At 43.5% G+C, this 22,731-nt stretch overlaps 1 protein-coding gene across 23 annotated transcripts in view; it reads right to left on the reverse strand.

Moving 5' to 3' along the window:
• Positions 1-1,263: 1,263 nt before the first annotated feature.
• Positions 1,264-22,731, reverse strand: part of KCNMA1 (potassium calcium-activated channel subfamily M alpha 1) — a 730,059-nt gene continuing 708,591 nt past the window's right edge. For 7 of the 23 annotated variants that reach the window (XM_044239897.1, XM_044239892.1, XM_044239895.1 and 4 more), the window contains 5 exons: positions 22,372-22,566; positions 20,397-20,515; positions 18,548-18,772; positions 16,219-16,247; positions 1,264-8,836 (listed from right to left, as the gene is read on the reverse strand). In XM_044239897.1, the coding sequence (XP_044095832.1) occupies positions 8,682-8,836; positions 16,219-16,247; positions 18,548-18,772; positions 20,397-20,515; positions 22,372-22,566 (723 nt within the window). In that variant the 3' untranslated portion in view covers positions 1,264-8,681. Of the gene's footprint in view, positions 8,837-16,218; positions 16,248-18,072; positions 18,773-20,396; positions 20,516-22,371; positions 22,567-22,731 lie in introns of those variants that run through there. The other 16 variants (XM_044239908.1, XM_044239906.1, XM_044239903.1 and 13 more) reach the window with 4 other exon arrangements.

The raw sequence follows: 22,731 nt of genomic DNA on the forward strand, positions 1-22,731 counted from the left end.
TCTGCAATTACACTCTCCCCAACAACATTCAGATTTGTTAGCAAATATTGGAGAAGGCAAGTCGAGAAACTGAAGTACAGAGACTGGCAGGAATTGGCACATCCTGACAGGTAGAACTGCTCTTGCTGACCCCATGAATGGAGGTCTGGTTTGGGCCAGTGTTGTCTTCGGTAGAACAGGGGTTTGTTTTTGAAAGTTATCAATCCATTGGTAGGTTGTTCTTCAAATGGCTGAGTGCCTTTTATGTGTTTCTAACGGCATATCATGCTTGCCCCTCTGGATCAATTTTTAATACATGACTATTACCTATTTATCTGTTGATTCCATCCCTTCCCAGACTGGAGACTGGGATCATGAGGTTACTCACTGTTGTATCCCCAGGTCCCAGTAGAGGAATGTGAATGCATTAGCTAGTGAGTAAATATTTGGCTGATGAACAATAAAGTAATCCCTAGAATTTGTTAAGTGCCCATACATTATCTACATTACGTGTGTGTAGCTTGGATGGCTTTCTCCACTCTCTATCTCCTTCCTTTCCTCCAGGTTAGACAAGTCTTAACCTTGGGGACCCAGCCTCCCTCAAAGAATTCAAACTCACAGGATGCTGAAGATTTAAATCATGGCCCTGAAACCACAATGCTCATTTTTAAGAGGTCTTTTCTATCTTGAGACAAAGTTTCATCTGTTGCCCTGCTGGGAGTGAGGGCAGGCAAGATGAGTCAAAACTTCCGTAGGTTGTCCTGGGTTTTGATCACAGAAATGCAGGGGGAAAGCGCTTTGCTTTGCTGTGCACAAGGCAAGAAAGAGTAGCCAGCTTGGAAGCAGGTGGCTGAGGAGAGAAGGGTTCTAGCTTTCCAAGGGCATGTTTGAAGGCTGCCTCTCTGTCCTTAGAAGCTTGCCTGTGGGAGACCACTGAAGGAGCCTGTGGTCCCACTGGCCATGGCCTGGTCCTGAAGTGTTCTTGGGCACCGCATCTAGCAACAGTGGCTCTCCCTCTCAGCCATTGTCCATTGTTGCCTTGGGCTGGCACCACCTGACAGCCTCCTTGAACCTCATTGGACCTGTAACAGTCTCTTTGCTGGAGCTGGAAGGGCAATAGAAAGGCAAGCCTATCACTCTTCTTAGTCCAGAAACTTGCCTTCATCTGAAAGAGCTAAACTATCTGACAGGAATTCAGAGACTTTGCCCCCACCACCACCCCCATCTCCCCCCCAAAATTCCCCAAAGACATGGGTGCTACAGAAACACAAAGAACACTCGTTGTTTTAGAACACAAATACATAAATTTTTAATCTGCGAAAAATACAAAATGAAACCATGTACAAGTTATGTACAAACCCTTTTTACAAGACAAGAGAGTTATCACTGGTTGTTACAGATGACAGAGTTGGGTAGATCATTTCAGAGCACCAGCATTTATTCTCTCCTCCAATTCCTGTTCATAGTAATTAATCATAATCATAATCATAATGCCGACAAGCGAAAGTTTGAAAGACAGATGAATAAGCCACGCTCTTTTTCCTTAATGAACATGTAGGCTGACCTCTGTAGAAGAGTACTTTTTTTTTTCCTTTGTCCCCTGAAGAAACATTGAGTTCAGGTTTTGGGTGTTAAGTGGGGAAAGGTTTCTTTTTCAGCATCTGGGGGATGGGATGTGGGCCAGAAGTTTTAGGCAGGATGCGACTATGCCACCTGGGAATGGAACGTTTTTAATTAGAATTTCCAGGCCGGGTTTGGTTTATGTCTGAAATGTTGCAGTTCTGGTCAAATGTGTCTCCGGCTGTACTTAGCGGAAGGAAGGGAAAGGGAGCAGGCTGCTCTGGGGCAGCAGGGCTTTGCTTTAGTGTGGATGTGGGGCTCTGTCAACCTTGTTGGCAGGGATCCCTCACCTGCTGGCTGCCTCTCACATTGACCCTGAATCCCGTGTGAGGAAAGCTCTGGTTTGCTCTGGCAGATGCACATCCAGGCCGTGCGTACATTCCCATCTAAGATTCTGAACAGTCAGCCCAGCCATGCTTCCTAAGGCAGGCACAGTGGAGAGCTTTGGGGTCACTTTTGTCCCTGTTCTGCTGAAGAGCAAGGAAGAGGAGAAGAAACACAGATATCCTCAAGGGGATAAACAGACCAAAGGAAACCCTTTTAAACTTAAAATCTGCTAGAAATTCAGGTTGGTTTTCACCACACCAAAAAGCCTCACTCCTCCTGCTGCTTGCCCAGAAAAGTCACCAAAGCAAAGTGATTGTCACATTTGTTCTAAGAATGCCAAAACCAAAGCTTCCAGTGTGTGTATTGCTCAGAAAGGAATGCAGAATAGTGGGGTGACATGAACAGCGAGGGGAAAGAGGTGACCCACCTCAAGATCCCTCTCCTTTGAGTCCTTCTCCGGGAAAAGTGTCAGTGACCTAGAGGATCTGCCCACCTTGTGTTTCCCATGGTGTCCAAAGTAACACATAGTGGCCAACTGATGCCCCAGCCTGAGACAGGCCTCATGACGAGCTCTGGGGTTAAAGATGAATAAGCAAAGTCCTTACCCTTATCACGTGAGTCCTTTCACTTCTGAGTCATCCCTCTCCAGTACCACTCATCTCCAACCTCATGGATAACCCACCCTTTCTTTCTTGGTTTCCCTTTTCTTGCTTCTCTAGTTCTGGAGTACTGTGGATCTCCCATCCCAAGAGTATCTACTTATTTTATTCCTTTTAGCCCCTATAAATATGGCTGTAGGCCCCTGAGTCTTCTGCCAGATGACCTTTCAGACCTATGCTTTCTCCTTTGGAAGATTCAGCCATGCTCCCCACTTCACAAGGACCTCTGTGGATCTGACTTCCAAATCCAGAGCCTGCTGGAAGCCTCTCCCCAGCTCCACCTGCCCACTCATATTTGTCTGCAACGTGTTCCTTGATGGAAAGCTCTCAGCTTCTTCTACTCTGAATGAATCCAATATGACATTGTTCAGCTTCCCATATTCGCTGGCTCCCTTTCCTGTCTTCTTTTCTTTCCTATTCCTCCATGTGGTTCTTCTCCTGGGGTCCAAAGTCAGTGTTTCTTTCAAAAGAACCTTTCCAGAACCAGTCACTGCCCTGACACCCAATCTGCCCACCAGCCCCCCCAACTAACTCCAACTAAACTTCTACAATGAGTATGATCTATAACACTCATCTGAGGAAGGTAGGTTCTTCATATACTGTTTTTGACTTGGAATGTGCACCATTGAGAACTCCATGCAGCTGAGAAAAACATTTAGCTTTGCACATGCACTCCTGATGACTTCCAGGAGGAGCTAACATCTCAAAACTTTCAACCTAAAAAATGCAGAGACATTGGTGTTCATCACTCTGTTTAAAACTTTTGGTGGCTTTCCATGGCTTTCTAATTCAAGTCTCAATCTCTTGGCTTAGCCCTTCAGACTATCTATTTCCTGAGGTCTCATCTTAGGTTTCTTCAGCTCCCCTCTAGGATCGTGTCACCAGAGACAAAATGCCCTATGTATTGAGATCCCGTTCCCACCAATGAGCCATGGACCATTAAGTCACCTCTTCCTGGAAAACCTTCATTCTCTACATTTCTCCAGCCATCTATTTCCCTTTGAAATACCTCCAAAACCCATCAAGCACTATATCACTCTGCATTCTTCTCAAACTATATGATTCAATACAATATCTCCTTCCTTTCCACCCAGAGCACTAACTCTTGCCACCACATACCTGCACCTGGCTGATGGTGCTTGAAATTGCTGTTTATATCATTTTGTTTTTGCTCTTTCTTCCTAGCTTCTAGATGCATTTCCTGGCTTGGCCTGTCTTTAGATACTTAAGTCTCAGGCCCTTTTTCAAAAAATGAAGCAAAATAGGAAGGTCTGGTATGGATAGTCTAACTCAGCATTCCTCCCCCAGTCTAACCACATGAGGCTGTGATACAATGCAGACTCTAACTGGTGTTCGGCAAACGGGTTGCTGCTTCAGGACACAGAGGCTCCTTTCCCTCTGTACATGTTCCAGACGAGCTTGCCAGAGCAATGGCAAATTAAGCTCTGTAGTTCTTTGGGAAATAAAATTAAGGATAAAAGTATAGGCTGAACTGTCTTATTTTATGGCAATTTAAAAAATATGAACAACTGGTATTACATGGGCAACAACCAACTAGAGCAGACTTCACCTAAAAAACCAATATGGCCACGCTCATATAAGCTGGCTGGAAATCATTTCTAATTACTCTTCTCTCATTAATAAATCCAAAGGGCCATATCACCACTTTATATGATCATGGGATTTAAGTGCCAAATCATCTCTGCTGGATAGAAAACTAAATGCGCTTTGGGAACATGGGGTGAGTAGGGGAGGGGGAGAAAGGGAATTTACCAGATGAGTTATAAGTGAAATCTCAGTTCCCTTTGATTTTTAAAGAGAATGAGTCAAGCCCTAAATAGTGAAGTTCCTTTGAAGGACCAGAGTGATATTACTACCATTCCAAAAGCCACAAAGAGGAACAGAATAGTGAATAGACAGACTATAGGGACAGAAGGGAAAATAGACAGATTCTACCATAGAATGCCATGTCCAAGTTGAATGGATCTGTTTGATCTCCTGTGAGTAGGCTGATGATCAAATCAATTGATTTGATATTCTTTTTCCTCTCTCTTCCTACCTTTCTTCCTCATTTTGCTCTTTCCTTCCTTTCTTTCTTTACTGAGGTTCTCATTGAAAATGAAGAATGGTATATCAAAATTTGACTGATGAATGGAAGAAAAGAAATCAAATGAACAGGACAGGAAATGAAGTGAGAAGATGGGTTGCTTCCTAAACCCCAGATTCACCTGTGGAAATAAAAATGAGGAAAAATCATAGGAATCTAGGGGTCATGAGACTCTAACTAGAATTGGAAAGTGGAGATACAGGTTAGAGATGAAGGGATTGACTGGAACTACGCTTGGAGCCAAGAAAAGGGCAGGCAGAGCTGAGATGGGAAAGAAAATCATAGGAACAAACAGAAAAGTCTGACCTGATGTGACCCAGGAGAACCTGAATTTTGAAACTGCATTTTGAACCTAAGGAGACTCCAAAGTGTGAAGCAGAGGCATGAACGTAGCTTCCACATGTCCAGAGCAAAAACTGTACATCAGGAGTACTGCTTGGGTGCTGTAACAAGAGGCCCATCAGCACAGGACAAGATTGTCTCCAAGGTCTATTCTAAGGCTCCCACTACTATCCTAACTCACATCCTGCCAGATCTGAAACGCACCTTAGGGCCATTTAGGTGAATCACTCTCATTTACAAATGAGGTCCCTGGGACTCTGACGGTTTCATGAATATTCTCCAAGCTCATAGCTAGTTATTTGTAGATGTAGCTCTTGAACACTCATATTCAACCCAAGTAAGGAAGTTGTACTCTTTTGCCTTTCAACATAAAAATAATCCCCAATTTTCTTATGCTTCCTCTTACGCTTTTATGTTTATGCTTTCTTAGGCTTTATCTCTTTTCCAACTTGAACCAAAGAGTTTTAATCCCCTGTTGTTTTTTAAGTCTTTAATTAAATTCTGTACAAAAGTACATCATAAGATGCCCCAACCTTTGAAAGGAAAGAGCTCTGGTGTTCCCCAACATGCCTTAGTCACAATCACTTATCTTTAAAGTCTTTTATATTAGTTCAAGGTGACATTTTGAAATGTAAAATTGCTTAAATGAAAGTAAAAGTTTTCTTAAAAAGAAAGATGATGATGGTGATGATGTCTTTGTAAGCAGGTGATTTCCACTTCTTAAATAGACTCTTGATGGATCTTTGATTCCCAAAGCACCCAAGAGACTTTAGTTTGGGTAAGGACTTTTGTGGAGCCCTGAACTGGGATGGAAGATCATAGTCGTATAAGACAGATGATACCAATAATGACCGTCATTGGCCTTAATTTAGTCAGAAAAATGGGAATGGTTCTGTCACAGTGGGGTTGAAAGATGACCTCTTCCTGGCCAGAAAGGTCAACACATTGAAACTAATCAGGAAGATCTAATATTGGGTTGGGCCCTTCAGTAGTCTTATAATCTTGTTTCTGTTCTTGTGTCACTTTGAACCTACTAGGCACCAGTTTTTGCCAAAGGAGCCACCAACCATTTTTGCATACTTCCTCAAGAAAACAAAAAAGCTCATTTTTATTTTCTGTATCAGACGAATTTTTACTGAATTTATCAAAAGCAAAACAACATGAGCTTGCTACTTTACTGTAGAAGAAAATAGATTCCTGCCAGTTAGTTTTTGGGGCAGCCCTTTGCTATAGGAAGCCATTTTAGCCATTTTGGTCAAAAGGAAAAAAAAAAAAGTTTTCTTTCAGCAATACTTGAATGGAAAGAAAAGGAAAGGGGAAGAAAGAGAAAAGCAAAGCAAAGGAGTTTAAATCCAAATCTCTAGCCAATCAGGTCTTAGAGTTCTCACTTGTGTTTTCAGAGTGACTTGGTGTGGAGAGATGGGTTCGAGAAGCACAGGACACTGTTTCTTTAAGAGAAGATCCTTTAGGTGGCCACCATTGCCTGCCAGAGGACACCAAACAGTTGTGACAAATTCAGAGATGGTTATCAGGAGACAGCGTGAAGAAGAGCCCACCAGGGTTCATGAAGGAAAGAAGAGCGTGGGTTGGTGTGAACATACCAAGGTGACCCCAATGCAAAATCATTATGTAGAAGAAGGCCTAGCTTTCAGGAAAGTTGTGAAATCCAAACAAGGGATTCACCCCCACAAACCTGTTTTACTTCTGTGGGAAACCAGGAAATGTTCATAAGCCTGGATATAGACTGCTGACGTCATTTTAGTCATTTTAGTAGACTAATGATTGGTTATAAGTAGTTTTTTAACAATCCAATTGGACGTACATTATATTCACGATACTTTTATAGAACTACTTCTACAAAATGTGACAACAGGGTAACCACAGTCTGACAAGTCACTTCAGGACAGCGCCTATAGGGCAGAAGCACGACTACATGGGCTCTGCAGAGAGTAGACAGGGGCAGAAGCTCATTTTGCCTACACTGGTCATTGGAGTACTTAGTGGACATATGTTTTCATGGTGATTTCATTGCTTGGCTCTGATCTGAGTTGCACTAATATCCTAAGTGCCACAGGGTCATGGCCTAAAGAATTAATGGAGGAGATATCATGGGACTTTGCGGGGATATTTTGGTAAGTTTGGTTTCTTCAAGTGTCCACAGTTTACATTTTTAAGAAAAGAAAAATCACTATCACATCCATGCTTCTCCATAGACCCTGATGACTGTATAAAAGATTGATCATTTTGAAGTTGAAAGATTTGCTAAATTGTTTGGAACGTAACAGTTGCCGGGACGACTAGACACCAAGCATGCAAGCCACGGCAGAGCTCTGAGACTTGGTAATTGTGTCTGATGGCTAGAAAAATCTTTGAGCACAGTTGGAAGTGGCTGAGACATTTGATTTCATTGCCGGTCATTTTCAAAGGCCTTTTCTAACAGTCAGGATTGAGTGCATTCATTGCTTTCCTTTTGTCGTTATTATGTTTTACACCGTTGCAGCAAGTTTGTGTGTTTTGTCCCAACAACTAAAGGAAAGCCTGAAAAAATAAAATGAAATCTGGGCAAAAGTAGTCTCCTTGATCGTGAAAATGTTTCTGGCTTTTAAACAAAAACTCATCAAAAAGAACGAACATGTTATCATATCCTGTTGTGAAGTGAAACTATCCACTGGTGTTTACACACTTTCAGGCTAAAAGCTCTGAGACTTGGAGCGTGGGGAAAAAGTCCACCAAACCCTTCCAGAATTGAAATTCCTGTACTTGCGAGGGTGGTTTGGACATAGGAAATGGGAAGCATAACAGCATGGAGGAGTCCCCACCATTCACACAACAAACGGAGCAGTATCTCGTGTGTATCTAGTCCTCAAGGTCAATGTCCCAGGCGTGCTCACAACCCTCCTGACATCGTTCATTGGCCGGATCAACCTCATCTGGTAATTGTAGAAAAGCTGCAAGAAGGTCTTTCCTTCAAATATACGAACAAAGGGATGAGCAATACAGAATGAAAACTAAAGCTACAAAAATATGACTTTCAACTGAGAAAATAAATAAGTTTCCATTTATTAAGAGCTGGTGTCAGTGCAGCTAAGATACAACACCCATCCAGGAAATTCACCTGCCCCCTTTTTTGTCTTCTTTTATGAATTTACTAAAATACATGTTTACATCATTGGACAATTTGAAAATTGTTTTAGTAATCCATTGGCCTTCGTTACAATTAATTGTGGTGGTGACCATCATTCTCCTCAAAGGAAAAGAGAGAAAGAAGAGAAAGATGTTTTAAGGAGTCTGGCCACTTACTCATGTTGATTTTGCATTGTTTAGATACAGGGAAGGTATTTGACAATGAAAAAAAGAAAAGAAAAAATATATTTCTTTCTAATAAATAAAAATAATTTAAAATGCTAGAGGCTATACATGACTATTTTAGTATGTTCATTTATAAATGAAATCATTTTCTTTTCCAAAATACATGGAAGCAATATTCAAGGCAGACAAAAAGAAAGATCTGTCTACTTTATTTTTCTTGCATTTCTCGCTTATCCTAACGTCTCCACCAGTGATTCAGCATGTAAGAGGAAGAAAAGTCACGTCACCATTTATGAAGTTTGTCAGGCTTTAAAAAAATAGTTCTGGTCTCCTGGGAGTCAACATTCATCTTCAACTTCTCTGATTGGTGGAATCAAGCTGCTTGTGGATTTATATTGGTTGATCTGGTTAGCCATGTGGGTACTCATGGGCTTGATTTGAATGTTTCTGGGATAGGCATTATCCGGTTCATCTGTAAACCATTTCTTTTCTGCTAAAGAGCAAAACGGATAGAGAACAAGAAGGAGAAATGAGAAGCTTAATTAGTCCTAGGGTAAAGCCTTTGGAAAGTTCATTGAAAAAAAAACGCAAAACTGTAATTGATAGAAGCTGACAGTGAGTAGTTGCTAAGAGATAGTGCAGTGTAGGGAGAAACCCAGAACATGGGACACCTCTGCTGCCTGTGGCAAGTGATGACCAATGCACCCTTGGGACTTAGGGGCACCATGGGTGGACCTCTGAGCATGAGGAGGTGTTGGAAGAGGAGCTCCAGCAATGTTCTCTGGGATTCTTTTAGTGGTCTGGAAAGCTTTGGTGGCAAGGAGATGCTGAATACATCAAATATTGGGCATGAACATTGTGCCTGAGGAAAAATTTGTGTGTTCACTGATTTGAGTGGAACATAAAGGACATTGACCCTGACAGAGAGCCAGTGATCTAGCATCTTAGGCAGGATCTCCTCCTCTCAGCCTGTACCTGACTTTGTTACAGACATACTTCAAGTTACAGCTCAATACACCATTCTTCTTATCTTTTTCTTTTTCTTTCTCTCTCTTCTTTTTTTTTACCCGCCAGTTTTGAGGGTCTTAAAGTAAGCCCACAGATTGTGCTGGGCAATGAGACTAAACATCAGAATAGCAACCAAAGTTTGAAGAGGATTTTGAGATGGCTTTTATTTCATGAAAGAAAACTCTATGTTGGTATACAGTTGGGGAAGGAATTCCTAGTGGCAATATCTTAACCGACTATAATAACCCAAGCTGTTGACAAGGGAGCTTGACCAAGTCTTGGCATTTCATTTCCACTCTAAATATAGAGATGGCTGAGAGAATGCTGAGTCAGGGCGATTGGAGGACTGGGCGGCGTGGGGGGTGGTTTGTGCCAGTGGTGGGGGGTGCGCTGCGGGGGGGGGGGAGTGTGGCTAGAAAATGGCCTGGCATCCTCTCAACATTTCAGTGCTGTTTTACACAACTCGGCCTGGCCCCTGCCTTTTTTTGTAGGATTGAAACTTTCTGGATAACTGACCCTGTGTTCAGACATGAAGACACTGGGCAAATAGGACATTCTAATTTGGGACTCCTATATGTGGCTTAGGAAAAGAAAAGAAAAAGGGGAAAAGCTTTCAGGCACACCCACGGCTCTAGAGACAATGGCCTCATTGCTGCCTATCAGAACAAGTCACAACAGCCTGGTCAGGGGTCCCCGACTGATCTGTTAACCAAAATCGCTCACCTGGCTGGATAGAAGAGTGCGTGGAGGTACACGCGCATGTGTGTTTTTACGTCTATACGTCTGTCTGTCTGATAGCCTAATGATCTATAAATTCAACACCTGCCGTCAGCTCACAGCCGCTCTGCTGCTTTCTGCTGGATGCGTCCTCTCTCCCGCTGTGTCAAGTCTGAGCCCTCCATGTAAACACTGTCGCGGGGGCTGGGGTGTGCCTCCGTGAGAGCCTGCTCACTGCCCTTTGTTCCACAGCTCAGTTAACCCCCAGGAAACTACCTTCTCTCCCATCATTCTCTGCTCCCCTTTCTCCTGCTCTGGCCCTCTCACCTATTATAATTAAGTTCACTTTGATTTGAACAGATTGGACGATAGGAATTCATAATGCTACATCCTCACAGTGAAACTAACTGATTAAGTGCTTTAAATTATTCCCCCTGACAGAATGATAAAGTTACAATCTGTTCTGAGATGATCTACAGCTTGCCAGACTCCTACAGCTTCTTTCTACATTCATTTATCTTTTTGTCAAGCAGAGTTTTTTTTTTTTTCCTAAGCTTCAATTCCATAGATCTTTTAAAGTCATCAGCACATCTGAATTATTAATGAGGCTTTAGAGGCAAGGTTCCTGATGGACTGGTTAAAAAAGGTTGTATAGAAATCCAGGACTGTGTACACATCAAAATAATTTCAGCTCCATTTAAAAAACCATTTAGTTCAAGTGTGACATAGATGAACCATTATGCATTTGTGGAAATGCAATTTTTTGTGATCTACGATTTTTAATCTACGATTAAACTAACCTTTCAGAGAGGAGTAGAGTGTGATGGTTATCATGTTTTAAAAGCATTGCCAGGCCGCTGAAACAATTTCAAACTCCGACTTTTTCCAATGGTTTATGTGTAAAGATGGTTTTCAGAAAAGCAGAACTGGGCGTCTGTGCTGTTTGCCTGAGCTGCCCTTGGTTTTGGCTGTGCCACTGCGGGGACCGATTCTGCAAAGGGATTTAGTGCGAGGCTGGACATGCCAGGTTGGAAAGGAAACTGAACTCTGCTGATGGAAACGAGTAGGTCTTTTGGGCGAAAGACCTAAGACAGCTGCAATTTGCTGAAATTTTTACAACTGCTGCAGAGAATAATTGTTCAGAATTTAGTCTTTACAGTTCAATTCAAAGTTGGCATTTTGACCTTTTGCAGCAGAGAGAATATCAATTTCCTTCTGCTGTCAGTAAGAAAGAGCATTATTTCTCCGTTTAAGCTTCATTCTCTCTTTCCTTCTACACTTCTTGCCATAGGAGAAAATCTATGCAGAGTAGCCCCTGTGTTTTGGCCGTTCAGCTTCCACACGAGAAGGAGTTATGTTCCGGCACATCCTGGTAATGAGTCGAGGTTTTCATTATGCCTGAGAAACAGGCTTTTTAATTTGGGTGCCTTATGAGATATAAATATGTATGTTGTTGGAGACTTGTTTGGATAGGATGTTGAGGAAATTGAAATATACCAGTGCTCTGAGCATCCTAGTAAAATATCCAGGGGCAGAGGTATTTTATGAAGAGATTCTTCCCAAAGGGGATCAGAGGAACACACACTTTAATGATCGTTACTCATCTGCTTCAACAGAGAGTGCTTCAAGTAGGACTGTGACACTTGGGTTTATTGAATCTTGCCTTCCAAAAAGAGACTGTGCCCGAGGAAGGCTACAACATTGGCCAGGAGGAAGAATACTCAGGGAAGGGATTCAAGTAAGTACTGAATATGTACTCTTGGTCCAGGATAAATCCAAATTCCTGAGTTTACTCCTCTCCCTGCCTCATCCCACAGGCCAGAAAGAATTCTGGGAGCTTCATTTTTGTCCCTGAGATGGGAAGGGTGACAGATCTGGCTGTGAGGGCCTCCTCCCTCCACAGGAAAACAGCCCCATTTGTTAACAAGCCTCTCTTGAGGCTGCTGAGCCTGACATCATCACGGCAAGGGTAGTGTGTGACCTGCCCAGATCAGCGATGGGAGGCGTGGCAGTCTCTGAAAATGGGCTAGTCACACGAGATACAACCCAGACACTGACTGCAGAGAGATGCTTCTAGAAGAACTGGCACTGTGGTCGGGAGACGGCACCTATGGAGACCAGCTGGCCCATGAGATACACATCAAGGACTGGCAGGGAGGCATGGGCTAGGGAGATGTCCTGGAGCAGGAAGGTAAGGTCAAAGGGGTCTGAGGTCTCACACGGGAGTTGCATGGCTCCAAGCAAGTCACTGTGTAACTGAGCTCAGTTACAGCTTCTCTTCTATAAAAAGGACCTGTGGTCAGATCTTCCTAACGCTGTTGTCTAGATGAAAGGGGCTAGTGCTGGTGCACCACTTAGCACAGGTCCAGATGCCTGGTAAGTAAGCGTGCGCTCTTGAGCGTCTGTTAGTAATGGCAGCCACCATGACGGCAGAGGGGCAGAGTTCATAGGCCAATTTTCAATGCCATTCTGCCGCTTTGTGGCTGGATGACTTTGAACAAATCTGTCCTACAGATTCCTTTGAACAGAGAGGTGAACTGCGTGTACATCTGAGCTTGTGTGAGGATCGAGTGAGTTACTGCCTGTAAACTGCTTAGCAGAGTCTGGCACTGAGTGAGCACTAAGGTGTTATCTTGTCCTGTGAGGTTAGCAGTAACGTGAGTATTATCAGTACTAAAGTGCTCCCGTGACTATGGGTGGTCCTTTTCTGTGTGGCCGCAAATGAGCTGGGGGAAGAGATCTAAAGGTCATAAACTGGAGGGTTGGCCTGCAGAACGGGGCTTTTGGCAGTAGAGATGACAGAGGAAGATTTGCTTGGGTTATCTTCGTTTGGAAGGAAATGAGAGGAAGGAGTGACCCAGTGTTCTTTCTGGTGAGTCAAGGGTTGCTACCCTGCCATGACCTGCATCCTTAAAATAATGGTTTTGTACTCAACAGGTGCCCTGCCCCACCTACAAGCCATCTGTGTCTCCCATTGCTACTTCCATCATGGAGATAGAAGGGTCCACGGTAAGAGCTACGACTTCCTCAAGCCACGAAGAGCCTGGAGGAGTGGGCTGTGGGAGGTAAGAGCCCCAGACCTGGGCTGCCCTGACTGCTTGGGTACCTGCAAGCAGAGAAACAGGCTGGGCTGTGAACACTGAGCCTCTTTGCTGGCTCCGTGGGTTGTCAGTTCTGTGGGATTTCGCTTTTTCACATAACTGCTCCCCAGAGAAGAATGCATGAAAGGAGAGATGATAATACAGCAAAGGTATTTGGAATAATTGGTCCTCTTCCTGCTGTACCACAAGCTGAGGTTTAGAAAGGGCTTAAAAGGAAAAGGTTCCATGTGGATAGAGACAACAGCTGAGAACGGTAAGCCCTAACCAGGAGCTGAAGCCTTCAAAGATAATGCTGGACGGTTTCACAGCTCACTTTGCCAGGAGGAAGGCTGGCATGTGCCCTCTGCCCCACACACCCCAAGGCCCTCAGGGGATCTCACCCATGCCTACTGCCCTCTTCCCTCTCCATGGGCAAAGTATGGCTATTTCACAGAAATGAAAACCATCCCTACCATAATTCTATTTGCCTCTTTTAACTAAAGTCTAACGCTGCCATTCGCTGGGCGGAGCAGACTGCCTGCTCTGGCCTCTTTCTGGGGCCTTTGTGCAGCTGACACCCCATAGACAGACTCTTCACTCTTCCCTTTCCAGTGGCAGGGGACCATTCCCTCTCCCCTCCCTATGCAATAGATGTGCGATCTGGTGGGAGACAGGCAAGTCGTTTAGTGACAAGTGCCCACAGCTTATTCTGCATCACCCTTTTATGACAAAGCAGGGATGGGCTGAAGAAGCTGAGTGAGACACTGATTTTTACCCTGTCTTGACTTCCATGGGCCCCGAAGTTTCTATACGCTCCTCTTTATCCTTCAGGAGCCTGTTGCTATAGGAACCTGACAGGTTGATTTAATTGTCTCTATTGGGATGCAGACACCTTTAGGCTTTCCCCATGCTGAAGAAGAGCCAGTCAAAGGTTTTACTGGTCATCTGAGATCTTGACAATGCTGGCAGGAGGCAAAGGCAGTACCTCTGTCTCACTGTACTTATAAAGCTATTCTCCCTCTCAGCCATGAGCCCAGCTCCAGAAAGTGCCAACAGCACAGAACATCAGGAAGCACCCAGGGGGCATTCATATATATATATATATATTTTTTTTTTAAGAAGTCTAGGGAGTAAAGATAACTGATAACTTGATGAAAGGCCTGAAAATATTTAAGACTAATTTATTTGAACATATTTACTGAGCATTTATATGAAGGGTCTGGGTTACAACCTGTAATATTCATACAGAATTTGAAACTTCTCCCAGTTGTGGTAGAACTGTCTATAGAAGGGTCCCGATTTCTCTTTATCCATTTGAACTGGCTTCAGGAAGGACCCTGGACAGGAGTCCTTAGGGATGTTGATGATTTTATGATCATCTGAGTGAGGGCTGAGGCTGAGAGCTTCAGCACACCTCGTGGTCTACTCACTTATTTAAGGTTCAGCCCTGTCAAAGCCTAAAGCAAATTGGACTGAATGGCTTATAAATTGCTTCTCTTGTAGAAGGGTATAGATAATTGAGTTTCTAGCTGTTGGTCTTTTTAAATGCATATACTTTCTCTTCAAATAATTCTTTCACTTTCTACCTTTACCCCTTCCTTCCTTCCTTTTTTCTTTCTCTTTTCTTTCTTTCTCCTTTCTTCCTTCTTTCCTTCCTCCCTTTCCCTCCCTGTGTGTCTTTTTTCTTTCTCTTTTCTCTTTTTTTCCTTCTCCTTCCTTCTTCCCTCCCTTCTTTCCTTTTCTTTCCTCCGTCTTTTCTTTCTTTTCCTTTCTTTTTTTCTTTCTTTCTCTTACTTCCTCTCTTTCTATGTCATCCTTATTCTTTCCTTTTCTTTTTTTCATGGGGAGCAAGAAGGGGAGAGACATAGTATGAGAACTTGTGTGCTTCCCTTCTAAAAGAACCTGAAAGGGGAATGAGGCAGTTTGGAGTCACATGGAAAACAACGGAGGAGACTCTTGGTTCTAGTGAGGAAAAGTACAACAGAGTAGTTTCAGCTAATAGAAGAGAGGTCATAATGATACCTATTCATCATTGAATGTATCATTAGCCACACACTACAGTCAACTCTCAATTGTGTGCCCAAAGTCCCGGGAAAATTCCAAAGTTTCATCTTATGTCACAGTCTGTTCCCATTCCATTCCTGTCACAACATCATCTCATCAGAGCTGCTGACAGATTGTATATAAAATGCATTTTGGAATTACTTCCCTCTATCTGCCCAATCCCTTGTTGGGATGAAGCAAATGCCGGAAAGGCAGGTGGCAGGGGAGACTTGGATAATGCAGGGCCTGAGCCGTGAGGCCCCAGATAACTGGGCATGCTCTGTGAGTTGATACACACAACTGAGCAGTTTTCATTTGAGGTCCTACTAATCACACATAAAGGAGACCAATGCTTTTGTCCCTAATAAACCTCCTGGTCTAAATTAAAAGGAGGATAAAATATGAACCGAGAAGCAGGTTTGCCAAATGGAATAGCTGCAAATGTTTTCCAGCAAAGTTTATCACCTGGCATCGTACTTTGATTTAGCAGGTCTTGCCAAGATAAACACAGAGATGTGGATAGACCAATGGGGGGCTGGGTTGGGGTGGTGGTAATGGGGGGAAGTGGAGGAAGCTGGGTTTCTTGATGGGAAAATGCTTTTGGACTTGGAGCAAGGTACCAAGGTGGGCGGGGAGGCCACGTGCAGATTTAAAGGCAAGCCAAATGGAGAGAAGTTCCCCCCAAATTACCCAACCCCAAAAACCAAGAACACCAAAACAAACTCTAAGGGATCTAGCAGTAGCAGCAGCATAGCCTCATCGCGCTGAGCAATTTAGAAAGTGGAGGAAGGAGAAATAGGGAAGGAAGAGGAGGGGAGAGGGAAGGGGAAAAAAAAAAAAAAGCAAAACAAACTAAATAAAACCACAAACAGAACAATATAAATAAAAATAAACAAACCAATAACAGAATAAAATTTGTAACTCCTTTTTTTTTTTTTTTAATTTCACAAAAGTTTTCACAAGGACAACGTTATAGAAGAAAACCCCCAGCAGTGGCTAGGTCATGCAGAACCATTAATTGTCATACCTTGGCCCATTCTATTCATCCTTGTTGCACTTTAGAGAGAGAAGTAAGCTATGTGAGTTTTACAATGCTTTTAAACTGTCATATTTCCTGTTGAGCACTTTAACTGGCACATTCTTATAGTTATAAATGTTCTATGGGCATAACTTTATAACCTCCTTTGCAAAGAATGCATGAAAAGCTCTTCGGGATCCCAAACTGGGGTATGTATATGGGTGTGTATATATATACACACATATATGTGTATATATGTGTGTATAGATATATATATAGAGAGATATATATAGTTCTATATAAAAAGATAGTTATACATAATATAGAAATCCATGTATATAGGGAAAAAATAATTTGAAAAAAATTCTTCCACTCATAGGGCTTTTTAACATCCATGTATGCAATTTTGCCCCACCCCATTCCTGGTCTGAATACTGCACTGCCCTGTCTTTGGTATGGGGGCAGAGGTGCAGACTGAGCCTCACCATTTTGTCAGTAAAAGTGCTTGTCAATTCACACAGCAAGCAAATCTCCAAAGCTATCATGCTTGGGGGAAGAGGGGGTCCAAAATCTAAACTCAAAGCATTCACCATAAAAACGCCTTTTTAGAGATGGTATAGGTGTGGCATTTTTCTCCTCCCCTCCACCCCTATTCTGCTCTATGGAATTTTTTTTTTTTAAGTAGACATTTCAAATCGGTATACACCAGGCCAGGGCCAGTCCACACATACATGAATTCAGTTCCAGTGGAGGTGACCGATTTGAAAGAACTACCACCCTGTCCAAAGCCTGATTTGCATGCATACAACATCTAACAACTATATATTGAAAAGGGGATTTTTCTCCCTTTCCTCTCATGCTTACTAACTTAAAAAAAAAAGGAAGGAAAGAAGGAAAACAAAAAAAATTATACCAAAATGTGTTTGGCTCACTGTTGCACACTTCTCCCCCACCTCGTGACGACAAGGAGCAGCGAGCTGCTGTTGTCGTCATTCGCCTGCCTAAGTGAATCGGCCATGTTCTAGAAACCGGGGAGGAGTTTTCCCACTAGCTCCTTGCTTTGGGACAGTCAGCACCATGCAGCTGGGCCAACCGTCCGAGGTGGTGGCTAGCTTTTGTCTTTGTTGAGTCAACTGTGGCTCGATTCCCCCTACCTTCTGATTTATTTAGCATGCCAGCTCCTAGAAAAACATGATCTGCCGCTGGGTTTATCTTCCTCACGCTCTACCGCGGCCCCAGCCCTTGCTCCTACCTGGCATCGGGGCCCTAGCTAATCAAACAGAGGGGAGTAAAAAGGTCCCCTGAGAATGCATGGAAAAATACTCGCTCTTTCCTGAGCATTATTTATTCTGTACATAAGGTAAGTAATTCACCTTTTAAAAGATGTAAAAGTCCCAGGAAGGCAGTTTTTAATGACTTACATCTGATATTTATGATACATATGGCTTTTCATCCCAAATGTCAAAAGTGAAAGAAAAAAAAAGTAGCTAGTCATATGGCATAAGGAGACAGAATAACAATTTAATACGCAATCAAACCTCTGTTCACTTAAATTAAATGACTAGAATTTGATACAGCCACTAATGGGATACTATTCTTTCCTCCACAGTAAGGGCAGAAACGTTCACACGAACTCCCAGAGGAAGTGAGCTCTGGGACAAAAAGGCCTTGGTGAGTAAAAAATCTTGGATGTTCTCTTATAAAAGCAGGTGCTTAATAATCATCTACACAAATGGCGAAAGCCTTTTAAATGCTTTGCTAGACTTCAGTCCAGAGAGTGGAAACAATCGATATGTTTTTGTTGCTGTTTTGGTTGCTCCTTTCAAATAAATGTGTATGTATATATTACTGCATGTGTATTACAAAAAAAAAAAAAAAAAAGGAAGGAAGGAAAACAACAACAAAATCAAAACCCGAAGCACCCTGATAATCCTGGTAAATCAGAACAAACTTTTCTTCTACGTTGACTAAACTTGCTTTGCATAACTGACATCGATCACAGTGGCTCTCCCCTACTCTGCGAACCGCTTCCTGCAGTGAGCTGTTTATGTCTGGAGCATGCCTTTCGGTTATTTCTCCCCTAGAATCATAAATAACTTTTGGTCCTTCTGCTTATTTGCTGTTGTGCTCAAGGGTTTTATGGTGGTGAAATAAAAATGACAACCACATGCACACTATCATACATATGCAAATATGTGTAAAAAAAAAAGGGGGGGACTACAGGGGAAAAGGGGGAAAGTTACTGTTGGAAACACCCACTGGGGAAATGAGTGGCAGATACAGTTTCACACACGGTGGCAGTGGCTACACATATCAGAGGCGCTCTTCCTGCACGTACTTCTGTTTGTCTCGGGACTCCCGGGACTTGGGTCGGTTCTGTCGGTTTGCCGTGGACGGGATGGAGTGCACGGAGGAACTCTTCTTGCTGGAGGACTGGGACGAGTGGGAGGAATGGGAGAGGCTGGCCCGGGACTGGCCGGCGTTGTGGTCGAACTGCATCAAGCAGAAGATCAGGTCTGTCGGCACGAGCTCAAACTCGTACGGGGGGTTGGTGATGACATACCTGCACGGGAGAGCAGAGGGGTCAGGGCAGGAGGATAACTGGGTGCATAGTTCACCCCCCTCTGAACCAAGAGGCTCCTCGGGTCTTGAAGAGCATCTGGAGGATGAGCTTCTAGCTGGTCCAAGGCCTTCAACATTGTCTTCCAAGCTGAACTAAACCTTCCTCTCTTTGGCTCAGGGCAGAGGCCCACACGAGGTCTGGCAGAGATGCTGAATTAGTGCCTATGACAGGAGAACCAAACTGTGCTTCCTACGGTCCATGTGCCCCTTCCAATTCAATATCAAGTTCAAGTCTGATTCTGAGTGGCCCAAATGCACTGCAGCTTTTGTTCCAGACACACACACAGGATCCAGAAAAAAAAATTTACTGTTTCCTCTAGAGTATTACACCTCAACGTGGATCCTCAAGACAGACATACCAGGAGTCTCACTTCTGGCTGTATACTATAATCTTTATATGTTAAAAAAAATTATCTATCTTTTCAATCCAGAGCAATTAAATCAGAGAACTCAGAATATTTTTAAAAAGCACCCCTGGTGATTCTTTTTTTTTTTTTTTTTAAGATTTTATTTATTTATTTGTCAGAGAGAGGGAGAGCGAGGAAGTGAGCACAGGCAGGCAGAGGGAAAAGAAGGCTCCTTGCTCAGCAGGGAGCCTGATGTGGGACTTGATCCTAGGACGTTGGGATCATGACCTGAGCTGAAGGCAGCTGCTTAACCAACTGAGCCACCCAGGCATCCCACCCTTGGTGATTCTAATGTGCAAGCAAAGCTGAAAAATACTCATCTTACAGCATTGTTTCTGGAGGTGTATTATACAGACACACTGAGTTTGGTAATTCTATGACGTACTTTTAATTTAGGATCACTGTGAATTTATTTTAATGTAATTTAAAAAATATAAAGAATATAAAGCAAATATAAAGCATATAAAAATATAAAGAATTAAAAATATATAGAACATACAAACTGTTATATTTTTCTGCTTAAATTGATAATACATAGTTTTCTTGAAATAAATACATAACAGTTTAAAAAGTCCATTAAGGGGCGCCTGGGTGGTTCAGTGGGTTAAAGCCTCTGCCTTCGGCTCAGGTCATGATCTCAGGGTCCTGGGATCGAGCCCTGCATCAGGCTCTCTGCTCAGCAGGGAGCCTGCTTCCTCCTCTCTGCCTGCCTCTCTGCCTACTTGTAATCTCTGTCTGTCAAATAAATAAATAAAATATTTTTAAAAAATAAATAAATAAGAAGTCCATTAAAAATATAGGCAGTAAAAATACAGGCATCTAAGTATGGCAGAGGAACCATCTACCTTAAACACCAGCAATATGAAATATCTGTTAGGTACCAGCAGAATGATCCCAGTAGCTGGAGTTTACAGGAGATGCTCCTATTCAGGAACTAACCTATAAAACTTGATTTCTTCCCACAATATCTTTACATCTGATATGAGTGATTAAAGAAAAAACCTCCCATAACCTTCAAACTCAGTGTTGGAGGTAATGTGTGCAGAGTCCATTTCGTACTGAGAGCACGTACGCAGGTATGCATTGTCGTCATTGTGGGGGACAAGAGAAGGTATTTCTGTCTCTGCATTTGGGAGAGCAGAGTAGAAATATACTCACCTCTTCGTGCATTGGCTGGGGGTGCTGAGGTGAGCATCTCTCAGCCGGTAAATTCCAAAACAAAGCATATTATATGTTTTCAGAGCTTTGCAGAACAGATCACCATAACAACCACCATCCTGGGAGAGAAGGAAAGAACAGAGAGAAACGTTTTTATTTGTCTGAAAGCAGAAGTCTAGAGGGAACAGACCCTTTTCATGAAAGCTCCTGTTGGTGTCTCCTGAGTTGGAGGGTCTGTCCCAAGGGACCGAGGCTAAAGAAGTCATTGTGATTAACAGCTTACATCTAACACTGGTCATTTTTACAGATCAGATAATGATGGGGTTCTCCGCCAGTTCTCTCCAGTTTTCCATCTGTAGCAATGAGAGCCCTGAAGAGAGTGTGCCTCTCCCTCATTTGAAGTGAGGGTATAAAGCCTGAGGTCTCAGATGTATGTTTGGCTGGGAAGAACCCAGCTCTGCGAAATGGTGATTATGTTTAGCCCCGGCTCAGCTGTAATCACTGTGATCTGACCGTGTTGTCAAAACGGCTCGAGTGATAATTAAAATCACTGCAAGGAGAAAAGACCCCACCAGGTACTATGGTGACAGACTCTTTCAGGGAAAGGACTGTGTGAAAAGCACAATTTACAGACCTCAGAGATGGCACTGGTGGTAGAGAATGTGTTTCCCCAGGAGGCAGGGAGCTGCAGGCTGTATAAGTGGGATTCACAGTCCTAATCAGTTCACGGTCACCTTCCAAGGGTCTGGGGTCTGATATGGAATGTGAAAGCAAACCCACTCACTTGGAAATACTGGCTTCATGCAGCCAGGTGGCTTTAGGTGGGTGTTGGAACAGGAAGGGCCCTGAAGAATGACTTCTCTGGGAATAAAGTGGCTGCCTTTTTCCTTCCTGTCATTGGAATTTCAACATGGCCATCGTATGACAGAACACAAATGGGGCAAAATCTTACCATTATTTAAAGTCTTTACCTTCCAACGTTCATCAGTAAGTCAATGACAGATCCCAGTCTAACATAGGTCCTTGCCCATAATCACACCAAAATATGGTGCAAGTTGGCATCAGGGTTTCAGAAGAAATAAAGAAAGTGACCCTTTCCCTGGGCAACAGCATTATTGAAAAATAAATACATTTGTTCCCAAGACTTGTGGCTCTACCCCTTGAACACATCCATGGAGGTGGAGTAAGGCTGAGAATCATGGTCAAGTCTACAGACTTTGGCCAGAGTATGTGAACCCAGTGGGGGTGTGGGGCCCATAGGACCACAGGTGCTGGTCATCCCCTCTGTGGCAGGGAAGGCGTGGAGGAGAGTGACTCAGTCCAGCCTCAGAAATGCGAAGACCCAGGTCCAAAATTAGAGCCATTAAAGGATCCACGTGAGATGCTGTTTGTTTGGCCAGTGGCTCCAGGTGCATGTTGGTGTTTTAAAAACTTCCAAGCCCTGAGTCAAACCCAGATACAAACACTCTGAATCCTGGGAACTAGGCATGGCCATCGGTGGTTTCTAAAAGTTTCTCATGGCCTAGCAATGTGCCTTTGGGGTGCAGCAGCCCTGAGGTATGTAAGACCCTGTAGAAAGGGGGTCCCGGCCTTGGCCGCGTGCTGGAACCACCCGATGACTCCTAACTCATGGTAGAAGACACCTATGGGAGTGAGGAAGCCCACAGGCTCTGAAGCCAGGATTTTTGGTTAAGATTCCTCATCGGGCCAATCCTCTCTCTCTGAGCCTCAGTCTCCTTAGAGTGTCTGATGATAGAAACTATGTCGAAGGATTGCCGTGGGAATAAAAACAAATGACTGTATGTAAAGCACAGGGCCTGCTAGCCAGTAAACCGTAAACATCGCCTTGTAGTTATTTACCATAGAGACCAGAAAACGTAGGTGCCTAGCTCCTCACTCTCTGGCACCCCATTCACTCAGCCCAAGTTATATTCCCAGTCAGTGGGCTCAGGGAACCTCTACACCATGAACTCACCCCCAAGTCTGCAAAGGGTCCATCCAGCAGTGCTAACTGGGCCACGCGGCAGCGGTCCCTATTGGCCAGCGTCTGGGGGGTGCTGTAGCCCCCTCGAAGTGCATTCTCCTCAGCAATCAGGGCCTCAAGCTCTGGCGTGGCTCCCCCGGTCACAAGGGTCCGGATCAGAGTCAGGATATTGTCATTGAAGTATGTCTGGGGAGAGAGTTGGGGGGAGAAAGTCCTTTAAGCAAACACCCTAACGTCACAACAATAGACATCCAAATTACAACTTTTCTTGGTATCGCTTGTTTAAAGTTCTGGCCTGTCTCTTCAAGTAATTTTATGTGGGAAGTGAAAAGACAGCAGCCTCCAATTATT

This window comes from Neovison vison, chromosome 2, assembly GCF_020171115.1.
Source record: "Neovison vison isolate M4711 chromosome 2, ASM_NN_V1, whole genome shotgun sequence".
Lineage (NCBI taxonomy): Eukaryota > Metazoa > Chordata > Mammalia > Carnivora > Mustelidae > Neogale > Neogale vison.